Raw genomic sequence first — 12,809 nt, 5'->3', positions numbered from 1 at the left:
GAGCTTTTCTTAGTTCTGAATTTCCCTTTGTTTTCTAAAAGTTTTTTTAAAAAAACTCACAATCCCTGGGGTTTTTTCTCTTCCCTTCTTTCCTGGTGGAATTGTTGTTTCAGGACTTGTAGTTTACTGAGCTCTAAACAAGGTCATATATTAGTGTTTCATCTTGGACTTCTTCATGACTGGATGGTCTGTCTTTACCTCTGTTTTCTTATGCAATGCTAGTCCCTGATAATGATCTTCGACCGGGACCTACCTTAGTCAGTCAGATCATTTTAGGGGAAAACATGGGGAGGGCAGAGCTACATCAGTCCTTGTTTACATGTGAAGAGTATAACCTTACTCCCCTGCAAATTGTATGCCATAGTTCCTGCTCAGCTACTTGGCCCCAACTGTTTCTATCCAGTCCCAACTGCCAATGCACGATATGGCTTTGGCCCCAATTATTGCTGTACTTTCTTTCCTTCTATGTTTTATTCCATAAGAGTCTTCTTTAATTTCTGACTATAATTTTGAAGTTTTAAAGTTCATTGATATTTTTAACTTTACATTTTATCTCTCACTCTTCTTTGGAAAAGAACAAGGACTTTTCTCATGTGCTCTCTCTGCCCTATTGAACTAGAATGAAAACCAGCTATTCTTTTTTAGAAAAATATATATTTTATTGATTTTTTACAGAGAGGGATATTTTAAGGAATAAAACAAAATTTTTAAAAAAAGGATTAGGGAACTTTAATACCACTACCCACAGGAAGAACTGCTAAAAGGTTATTGTTGACAAGAAGAAAAATAAACTCACAAGGAAGTGACTTGTAAGAACAAGAAAGAAAAAAAAAAGGGAACAGCTGGTTTCTACGTATGCTCCATAAAATGGGCTTTTTAAGTCTTCAAGACAATGTGTTTATTTCTTTCAATTTTCTCTTTTCTGGGATTTATGATCTCAATTTTTTAATACTTTATTTTTCTTTCAAAATACTTCTGGCTTATCCTTTTTCTCAATACTTGCTTCCTGCTATTCAGCTGGGGTAAATGACAGCCATACTCCATTCTATGCTCTTCTACCCTGTGTTTGCCTCATGCCTTAACCTCCTTTTCAAGGAAGAACAATCTCTACATAGCAGTTTCAATTCCCATGACTTTAGACCACTTTTCGAGTCTTCTGGGGAAAAACAAAACAACTGTTATAATGTTATATGAGAGCAACTTGATAGATAAAAGAAAAAGCTCCGCACATTAGCCTCTTTATCAAAAATGTTGCTCAAATCTACCCAAATCCCTCCTATACCACACTCTTATAATACCGTTAAAGTAGAAAAAGCAAATAAACATATACAAAAAGAGTAAGCCTAATTCATTTATGGATTGATTCCAAAAAACAACTTTTAGGTTGATCATATGCTGGGCCAGTCTCTTACATCTTGGAGCATATATTATCATCACCAATGCTCAGAACAATAAGCCTGTAACATGATATGAGATTTTATCACCTGGTAAAGAATCGCTTTTGTTCATCAAAGTGCATTTACGGATGCAGGAGAGTTCACTCTATAAAGGTGGTGACAAAAAGGGCTGGGCATTTATTTTCCATTAAACAAAAACTCATTCTAGCAACATTTCAGTTAACAGAGTTTTCACTGAACCACATTCCTAGTCCCATTCCTATCATTTTTGTCCTAACACGTTTGGTTTCTCTCTTGTAAGTTCTTTCTTTACTATTTAAAATATTGCCATTGATGCCCTACACTAGTGGTTCTTCATGTGTTTAGTGTCATGTCCAGCACCTTTAGGAATACCAATAAAACTATGGATCCTCCCTAAGGGAATTTACACATATTTGTGGCTACACAAAACACTGCAAACAATTTAAAAGGGTTCCTTGACTCCATAACGCTCACCCACTGACCCCAATTGCAGCACCTCCTTCCTAGAGGAAGACAAAAAAGACTTAGAGGACTATAAGGTTTCTACTACCGAGATCCCAAAATTGTCACTTAGCTTTTCCTAGGACTGCTGTTGGACCCACAAACATTCTCTGAATCATTCCACATTTGCACGCCTCTGGTTTGGGAGCCAGGCCCCAGCCAGATGTGAACAAAGTGTCATTGAGGGAGCCCTTGCCTCAGACAAATACCCTAGCCACAAACCGTGAAAGTAGACATCCTAACAGCCTTGTGAAACAGTCTCTCCCCGCCTTCCCTTTAGATTTGCTCTTAACAATGTGTACATAATAACTGCAGTCTGGAAGAGGTGACTATTCAGCAGGCAGGCAGCTTTATACTGTCATAAACCTCGCTATTTTAGCTCCTTTGATTTATGACGAGCCCCTCACCATTTAGAAGCTATGCTCAGATGCAATTCCAGCACTAATTGCATAGGACACGTGCCACCATGCTACAACTCCCCTGGTGCCCACTTCCCATGGCAGGAAGAGGCTGTTTATGGCAAAAAAATCTCTGGGCCACAATTCCCTTCCCCCAACTGACATCCACCTTCAAATGATTAAAAGCCCAATGAAAATCTGTTACTGGGTACCCAATAACTTATTAGAGCCTAGAATGTGCCCCACTTGGGCTATAAACAGTATTTAGGGGCAAGTGTGGGCTGCCTAAAAGTGTCCTATTGTTATTTCTGTCTGGAAGTTTCCCTTCTGGGGAATTAGGGAGATGGAGTGAGTTGGGTAGAAGAGGGAGGAAGGAGAACCACAGCAGGGAAAGAAAGAGGCTAACAGGTTTACCTGGGCAGCGAGGGCAGCACAGATGAGGAATATGCACGGGAGAGAGGCAATGAAGGCTTGGACATCTGACTCGGCTGCAAATCACATTCCCATTCTGAAAGAGAGGAGGCAACAACAACAAAAAATCAAATGTCTTTCAAAGGTCAGTGGGATCATGACAGTTTTGGAAAAAATCATGCAGGGACTCACCCAGACAGTGAATAATGCATTCCTGAGAAGCAGAATGAAATCAGCATTTTTCTTTCCTTTTCTCATCACTAGCACCTCTGCTGGGTTGGTTGTTAGCTTATTGGCATATTTTTCTAAGATGGGATCACTAATGCTCCAGTTTTCAAAGCCTTCTTTTTCTGACTTGGCTCTGTGGTGTTTTTACCATTCCCCAGCTCTAAGTATACATATTTTCCGAAAGCCTGTTCTGATTTCACACTTACCTGCTCAATGCCATGGAAGGGAAGGGATAATGAGCCATGAGTCCCGTGAGGGGCTGGCTACCTACCCCTGGGCAAGGAGATACCCCTAGCACACGGATCCTAGATTCTATATAACCCTGCCTTGGTCCAGTAGGTTGAGTGCCTTCTCTCTTCATTTCCCTATTCAGTCTTTTTTTTTTTCTGAGAACAAGACTAGAGTTTGGAATTGAGCTGAATAGCTAGTATGCATGGGTGGGGCAACTGAGTCCTTGCCTGATTTACAATTACATGACCCTTAGCTCTGACCACTCTCAACCATTGATAGAACAAAGGAAGACTTTGGAAATCAATTTTCATTAACATTTTCCATCCATAATCCAGTAGAAGAGAAGGTTACTTGTATCTGTCAGGCTATTGTCGGGGGAGAAAGTGATGAAGAGAATGGAGAAAGAAAAGATGTCTAGCACTTGAGCTGTTGTCATTGGGATCATATTAACATTTTCACTATCCTTCAGACAGCAAAGCCTCAGCCCTCAAGGGTTAGCTGTCCATTTCCAATGTGTTAGTCAAGAATCTTATACAATCATGCCATATCAGGTAAACAGTCCCTAGATGCTCCATTCAGTAGCTCCCCTAATCTTTTAAAGAGGCAGGCTTTCTATATCCAAATCTGAGTCACTTTACCATAAACTTCCTTCTTTTTCATGTACTTTCTAGGTGAAATTTTTTTAGTGTTGATTTGGAAATACCACAGAGCCCCTCTTATGTGTCACGCTCCTCAGAGCCAGGTGGTGTCATCATGAAGTGAGATCAAAGCACATCAGAAACCACTCCTTCTACGTTTAGCGCTACTGTTGTCTAGTGGGTAGAGGACAGGGATGCTGCTAGACATCTTATAATGCACAGAAAAACCACTGCAGCTAGGAATTATCACTAGTGTCAAGATTGAGAAATCCTGGCCTAGGATATCCTGGTAGATGTTCAGAAAAATAGATTATAGCTATGATCTGGGATTAAGGCCATGGAAAAAAAATGGGACTTCCTACTTTGTCTATTGCAAAGATACCATTTAAGGTATCAAAAAGCCTCTCAGTGATTTGTGCGGAGCCAAGGCCAAGCCAATCATTCTAATCCTCACCAGGTACAGGCCAAAGTTTCACAACCTCAATCCTAATTACAGTTATTGACTAAGACAACATAAAATACAGTCTCCCAATGAACCGACTTATAATCTGCCCTATTCTCTAAAGGCCAGCCCTAAAAATGGTTTCCAAAAAAAACCCCAACAATGTTATCTTACAATTCAGGCACTACATGGAGCTTTTTCCTTGACTCCCACTATCAAGCTATTCTTCCTTCTCCTTTCATGTCCTATATCATTTGGCTAAAAGACCATAAGTATATGTCCATAGCAAATACTCAGAGCTCCCATGAAAATCAACCCAAAGGGCAATAAAGGAAATAGACAGGAGATGTGTAATTTTCCTTGTTATCTGTTTCTTATCTTGTTTTAGGATTGTAACACCCATGCTCCCTGGCCATCTGGGCACTGAAACACCTCTGCATGTTGAGGAACAAACTTGGAAATCACATGCCATGAAGGTTTGTACCTCTGAGCAGATGCAGTTCACACAGTAAACCATGCCATATGGTTCCAGGTAGGGATGCCATCTCTCTCCCACTCTGTACTTCTTGTCTTGAAACATACAATATGTCTCTGAATCTGTGAGGAAGGAGATGAAGAACATGCCTGTTAGAAAGCACAACCAATTCACAAATCCAAAGGCAATCACAGGTTACATCTGTTTTAGTGTACATCAAGGAAAGAGGCATAGGGAATATTTACAAAACATCTACTATGGCTCAGGGTTTCACATGCTTTGTTTATTTGATCCAACAATGACCCAGTAAGGTAAGCACTACTATTAGTCTCATTTTATATATGAGGGAAATCCAGGGTCATATAACCAGTGAGTATCTGACATGAGACTCAAACCCACGTTTGCCTGACAGTGAAGCCAACATCTTAACTCCTGCTCTGTTATGACAATATAAAGAAGCATGCCATGTGTCTTTTGAAAAAGGTTGTGCTCCACTTGCTTTATAAAAGCAAGTTAGTATCTAAAAACCTGATCTATCAGAACATTCTCAGAGTTGCCTCATGGTGATGTAGGACGAAATAAATTGTGTTAGGTCCCTATAAATGGCTTTCCCTACAAATTCTAACATTCTTAAATCATTAAACAAATATTTGAGCATTTAGTTTTGTCAGGCACGATGCTAAGTGTTAGACATAAAATGGTCAGCAAAATACACAGTTTACCCTGGCCTGTGTGTTCAGTTGTTAGAGCATCGGCCCATGCACCAAAGGTTGTGGGTTTGATTCCCGGTCAAGGGCATGGATAGCTGGGTTGCAGCTCATCTTTGGCCTGGTTGGGGTAGGGTGTGCGAAGGAGGTAACCAATCAATGTGTCTCTCTTACATTGATGTTTTTTTTTCTCTCTCTCTCCCTCTCTCCCTCCCTTCCAATCTCTCTAAAAATTAATGCAAAAAATATCCTCAAGTGAGGATTAACAAAATAAACAAACAAACAAACACAGTCCTTGCTCTCATTCAACTTAATAGAGGACAGGAATAGCAATTTAGAGAAGAAATGGGAACAAAAAATAAACATGAAAACATGTTCACAGCACTAGTAATTAGAGATTCAAATTAGAACTACACAGAGATCATTGTCCCAAGTCCCGTACTATTTCAAAGACCCTCTATAATCCTAACTATCCACACAATAAATTGCAATTTATTTTTCAAATCTTTATTTCCAGCTTCTTTGAAATGATAAACTAGGATTAAAAAATCTGGGTTTAAATCCTCACGCACTCTAGCTATATGGCATTGAGAAAGTCATTTAAACTCTCTTAATCTCAGGTTTCAACATCTGTGAAAAATGAATTATGTGTTTCTCATGTAGATGTTGGAGGATTTAATGAAACTGTTTGTAAATTATAAAGTGCTATAAAATGTAGAGTATTTTATATTAACTGATTATTTTCTAATTAGAAAAAATGCATGTTCAATATAGAAAATTAAAAGACATATACCAATACACAAAAAGAATAAAATAAAAACATAAAACTATATAAAGAAATATTACACCCAAATCCAGTCTGAGAAGACACTTTTAATACGCTAGTAACTTACAAATAGCCCCTGGGATGAAGAAATAAATGAAAAGGTAAATTAGAAAAGCATTTTGTACTAAGTGAAAATGAAAACACAACGTATCAAAATTCAGCCAAAGATGTACTTAAAGGGAAATTTATATCACTAAATACCTATATTAGAAAAGGAGAAAAGTTTCTCAGATCAATACCTTGAGAAACTAGACAAAACAGAACAAAATAAACCAAAAGGAAATAAAAGAAAGGGAGAGAGAGAGAGAGAGAGAAACAGAAATTAATAAAATTACAGACAGGATATCAATAGAAAAAAAATTAATGAAACTAAAATCTGGTTCTTTAAGAAGACCAATAAAAGTGATAAAACTTTTAGCAAGATTAACAAAGTTAAAAAGAGAGAAGATGCAAATTACCAATATTAGGGTAAAAGAGAGGACTGCATTATAAATCCAACAAATACTAAAAAGATAAAAAGGGAATATTATCAATAACTGAGGAATATTATGAATTACAGCAAGTTATTCAACAACTTAAATGGATGTATCCTTGTGAACGATAAACAATTATCCCTCATGAACATAGATACAAAAATATTCAAAATTTTAGCAAATTAAATTCAACAATATGGAAAAAAGGATAATACTTTATGAGCAAATGGGATTTATTCTGGTAACTAAAGGCTAATTCAACATTCACAACTCAATCAATATAATTTATCATCAACAAACTGAAAAAGAAAAAAACATGCAATCATTGCAAAAGATACAGAAAAAATATTTGACAATATCATACACCCATCCATTCATGACAAAACTCTCAACAAACTAAGAAAAGGCCTTTCTCAAACTGAAAAAGGCCATCTATAAAAAATTTATAGTCCTAGCCAGTTTGGCTCAGTGGATAGAGCATCGGCCAAAGAACTGAAGGGTCCTGGGTTCAATTCTGCTCAAGGGCATGTACCTCAGTTGCAGGGTTGATCCCCAGCCCTAGTTAGGGCACATGCGAGAGGCAACTAAGTGATCTGTCTCTGTCACATTGATGTTCTCTCTCTCTCTGTCTCTTCCTTTCCTTCCACTGTCTCTCTCTCTCTCTAAAAAAAAAAAAAAAAAAGATAATGGATGCAAATCAAAACGGCAATGAGGTACCATCTCACACCTGTCAGAATGGCTATCATCAACAAATCAACAAATGATTAAGTGCTGGCGAGGATGTGGAGAAAAATGACCCCTCATACACTGCTGGTGGGAATGCAGACTGGTGCAGCCACTGTAGAGAACAGTATGGAGTTTCCTCAAAAAAACTAAAAATGGAACTCCCATTTGACCCAGCAATCCCACTTCTAGGAATATATCCCAAGAAATCAGAAACACCAATCAGAAAGATTATATGCACCTCTATGTTCATAGCAGCATAATTTACAATAGCTAAGATTTGGAAACAGCCTAAGTGCCCATCAGCAGATGAGTTGATTAAAAACTGTGGTACATTGGCACAATGGAATACTACGCTGGTGTAAGAAAGAAGGAACTTTTACCATTTGCAACAGCATGGATGGACCTGGAGAGCATTATGCTAAGCAAAATAAGTCCATCAGAGAAAGTTAAGTATTACATGATCTCTCATTCATTAGTGGAATATAATGAACAACATAAATTGATGAACAAAAGTAGATCCAGAGACATAAAAGCAGGGAAGAGATCATCAAATGTCAGAGGGAAGGCAAGGGAGGGTAGGAGGGGGTGGGGGTAAGAGATCAACCAAAGGACTTGTATGCATGCATATAAGCATAACCAATGGACACAGACAATAGGGGTGTGAGGGCCTGTACTGGGGGGCGGGAGTGGGCTGGGAAAGACTAATGGGGAAAAAAGAGATTTGTAATACTTTCAATAATAAAGAATTAAAAAAAATTAAAAGACAATGAAAAAATATCCTTGAGTGAGGATTAATAAAAAGAAACACACACACACACACACACACACACACACACACACACACACACACAAAACCCCCTAAAGCTAACATACTTAATGGCAAAAGACAGTGCTTTCTTCCTAAGACTGGAAATTATGCAAGGATGTCTGTTTCCCCACTCTTGGACATACTAGCCAGTGAAATTTGGTAAGAAAAAGAAGGAAATAATCAGAGGGAGAACCAAGATGGCGGCATAGGTTAACGCCGGAGTTTGCTGCTTTGAACAACTACTTCAAAAGTGAAACCAAAAAACGGAAGGGATATCACCCAGAACCACAGGAACGCTGGCTCAGTGGAAGTCCTACAACTAGGAGGAAAGAGAAACGCATACGGACACTCAGAGGAGGCGCAGTGCTGAAGTCAAATTCTGAGGTGCGGAGTGCGCGGAGCGGGCTGGCGGCGGAGGGCGCGGTTGTTGTTTTCAATCAGGAGGGAGTCGCAGACTCTGAGCACCAGATACAGGCGAGTCTTTAGGGACCCAGACTCAAACGGGAGAAGCGGGACTGTCTGGCTTCGGTCAGAGCGAGTGCAGCTTTCTCTCAGAGCTTTGCAGCGGGTGCTGGGACTCAGAGAGGCAGAGCCCCTTGGGACAGGACTGAGAGCCGCCATAACTGCTCTCTCCGGCCCACCCTATTGATCCTGTGCGACCTGCCCCGCCCAAGCCCTGCACACAGGCATTTGCCGGTTAGCCTCAGGCAAAGGCTAGATTAGCACCTCCCTTGAGGACAGAAGTTCTCTCACTGCTGACACAGCTGATTCTCATAGCCACTTGGCCTGGAGGTCAAACCCTCCCTGGAATTAGCTACAACAATCAAGATTTATCTATAAGACTGCGAACAAAGACCACTAGGGGGTGCACCAAGGAAGCATAACAAAATGCGGAGACAAAGAAACAGGACAAAATTGTCAATGGAAGAAATAGAGTTCAGAACCACACTTTTAAGGTCTCTCAAGAACTGTTTAGAAGCTGCTGATAAACTTAATGAGATCTACACGAAAACTAATAAGACCCTCGATCTTATATTGGGGAACCAACTAGAAATTAAGCACACACAGACTGAAATAACGAATATTATACAGACGCCCGACAGCAGACCAGAGGAGCGCAAGAATCAAGTCAATGATTTGAAATGCGAGGAAGCAAAAAACATCCAACCGGAAAAGCAAAATGAAAAAAGAATCCAAAAATGCGAGGATAGTGTAAGGAGCCTCTGGGACAGCTTCAAGCGTACCAACATCAGAATTATAGGGGTGCCAGAAGATGAGAGAGAGCAAGATATTGAAAACCTATTTGAAGAAATAATGACAGAAAACTTCCCCCACCTGGTGAAAGAAATGGACTTACAGGTCCAAGAAGCGCGGAGAACCCCAAACAAAAGGAATCCAAAGAGGACCACACCAAGACACATCATAATTAAAATGCCAAGAGCAAAAGATAAAGAGAGAATCTTAAAAACAGCAAGAGAAAGAAACTCCGTTACCTACAAGGGAATACCCATACGACTGTCAGCTGATTTCTCAACAGAAACTTTGCAGGCCAGAAGGGAGTGGCAAGAAATATTCAAAGTGATGAATACCAAGAACCTACAACCAAGATTACTTTATCCAGCAAAGCTATCATTCAGAATTGAAGGTCAGATAAAGAGCTTCACAGATAAGGAAAAGCTAAAGGAGTTCATCACCACCAAACCAGGATTATATGAAATGCTGAAAGGTATCCTTTAAGAAGAGGAAGAGGAAGAAAAAGGTAAAGATACAAATTATGAACAACAAATATGCATCTATCAACAAGTGAATCTAAGAATCAAGTGAATAAATAATCTGATGAACAGAATGAACTGTTGATTATAATAGAATCAGGGACATAGAAAGGGAATGGACTGACTATTCTTGGGGGGGAAAGGGGTGTGGGAGATGCGGAAAGAGACTGGACAAAAATCGTGCACCTATGGATGAGGACAGTGGGTGGGGAGTAAGGGCGGAGGGTGGGGCGGGAACTGGGAGGAGGGGAGTTATGGGGGGGAAAAAAAAAGGAACAAATGTAATAATCTGAACAATAAAGATTTAATTAAAAAAAAAAAAGAAAAAGAAAAAGAAGGAAAAGGCGCTTACATTGGAAAAGAAAATTATTTCTATTTATAGATGATACAAATTGTGTACAAAGAATCTATTTGAAAGTTATTATAGATTGTAAGAGAATTTAGCAAGACTGCAGAATACAAGGCCAATATAAAAAAGCCAATCACATTTATATAATCTCAAATGAGTAATTAGAAATTGACATTTGAAAAACTACCATTTTTAAAAAATATATATTTTATTGATTTTTCACAGAGAGGAAGGGAGAGGGATAGAGAGTTAGAAACATCGATGAGAGAGAAACATCGATCAGCTGCCTCCTGCACACCCCCCACTGGGGATGTGCCCACAACCAAGGTACATGACCTTGACCGGAATCGAACCTGGGACCTTTCAGTCTGCAGGCTGACGCTCTGAAAAATTACTATTTGTAATAGCTCCCCCAAAACATGGAATATTGAAGTTTAAATCTACTAAAATATGTGTAAGATCTGCACTCAGAAAACTACAAAACACTATAAAAGAAATCAAAAAAGGCCTAAAAAAATGAATAGTTGTACATTGTTCATGGACTGGAAGACAAAATATCGTTAAGGTGTCAATTCTCCCCAAAGTGATGTATAGATTAAATGCAATAAAAATCCAAATAAGAGAAGACTATTTTGTAAAAATTAGTAATCTAATTAAAAACAATATATGGAAAGGCAAAGAAAGTAGAATAGCCAAAATACTTTTGAAAAAGAAAGATGTTAGAAGACACACGCTATGTGATTTCAACAGATATTCTAAAACTATAGTTTTGAAGACAATGTGGTTTTGGCAAAAGGTTAGACAAGCCAGGCTGGTGTTGCTCAGTGGTTGAGTGTCCACGTATGAACCAGGAGGTCACGGTTCAATTCCTGCTCAGGGCACATGCTCTAGTTGCACCCAATCAATGATTCTCACTCATCATTGATGTTTCTATCTCTCTCTCCTTCTCCCTTTCTCTCTGAAATCAATAAAAATATACTCTTTTAAAAAAAAAGGTTAGAAAAAAATATCAACAAAATAGAATGAAAAGTAAAAAAAATAAACCCATACTTACGTGGCCAATTAACCTTCAACAAAGGTACAAAGACCATTCAATGGATAAACAAAAACCTTTTCAGCAAATGCTGCTGGAGTATTTGAGTAGTCTTATGCAAAACATAAAATAAAATAAAAAAATGAACTTTAATCCATATCTCATACCATATACAAAAATTCACTCAAGATGACTCATAGATAGACTTTAATATAAACCCTAATGCTTTAAAACATCTAGAAGAAAACACTGGAGGCTATCTTTGTGCTTTTTGGTTAGTCAAAGATTTCTTAGATATGACACCAAAAGTATAATCCATAAAAATATTATAAAATAGAATTTTATCGCCGAAACCGGTTTGTATAGAGCGTCGGTCTGCGGACTGAAGGGTCCCAGGTTTGATTCCGGCCAAGGGCATGTACCTGGGTTGCGGGCACATCCCCAGTAGGAGATGTGCAGGAGGCAGCTGATCGATGTTTCTCTCTCATCGATGTTTCTAACTCTCTATCTCTCTTCCTTCCTCTCTGTAAAAAATCAATAAAATATAGTAAAAAAATAGAATTTTATCAAAATTAAGAACTTCTACTTTTGAAAGACTGTTATTGAAAAAAAAGGAAAGCTACAGATTGGGAGAAATATTTTATGAATCACATTTCCGATAACTTTTATCTAGAATATATAAATAAACCTCAAATTTTAAAAATAAGAAAACAAACATCCCGATTTTTAAAATTGAAATGTAATTTGAATGGACACTTCAAATAAGAAGATACACAGATATCAAACATATCATTAGTAATCAGGGAAAAATATATATTGAAACCATGATGAGATATCACTACTCATCTCACCTATTAGAATTGCTAAACTCAAAAAATGAAAGTAGTAAGTGCTGATGAGCAACTGGAACTCTCCTCATACTTTGTTGTTGAAAATGCAAAATTAAATATACTCTGGAAAACAACTTTCCACTTTTAAAGTTAAAAAACACACTTACTATACAACCCAGAATTCCCACTCCTAAATATATTCCTTAGTGAAATAAAAATGTACATTCAAACAAAAACTTGTACATTTATAATAATAAAAGTGTAATATGCTAATTAGACCAGACAGCTGAACGACCCTCTGGACATCATTCCGGATGTCTTTCTGGATGAAGTTGCAGTGGCAGGGGCTGAGGCAGAGGCGGTTAGGGGCTATCAGGCAGGCAGGCAGTGGTTAGGGGTGATCAGGCAAGCAGGTGAGCAGTTAGGAATGATGAGGCAGGCAGGCAGAGGGGTTAGGGATTATCAGGAAGGCAGGCAGGAGAGCAGTTAGGGGCGATTAGGCAGGCAGGCAGGTGAGCAGTTAGGAGCCAGTGGTGCCAGATT

At 38.6% G+C, this 12,809-nt stretch overlaps 1 protein-coding gene across 5 annotated transcripts in view; it reads right to left on the bottom strand.

The window, feature by feature from the left end:
* The window catches only part of CHRDL1 (chordin like 1), a 212,419-nt gene that overhangs the window by 109,173 nt on the left and 90,437 nt on the right, over window positions 1-12,809 (bottom strand). For all 5 annotated transcript variants that reach the window (XM_059678468.1, XM_059678469.1, XM_059678466.1 and 2 more), the window contains exons 3-4: window positions 4,752-4,864; window positions 2,732-2,825 (exon numbers count right to left, since the gene is read on the bottom strand). In XM_059678468.1, coding sequence (XP_059534451.1) covers window positions 2,732-2,825; window positions 4,752-4,864 — 207 coding nt within the window. The remainder of the gene's footprint in view (window positions 1-2,731; window positions 2,826-4,751; window positions 4,865-12,809) is intronic.

This window comes from Myotis daubentonii, chromosome X, assembly GCF_963259705.1.
Source record: "Myotis daubentonii chromosome X, mMyoDau2.1, whole genome shotgun sequence".
Classification (NCBI taxonomy): Eukaryota; Metazoa; Chordata; class Mammalia; order Chiroptera; family Vespertilionidae; genus Myotis; species Myotis daubentonii.
The sequence above is the reverse complement of the archived record's forward strand: the minus strand, read 5'-3'. Positions and strand labels throughout refer to the sequence as shown.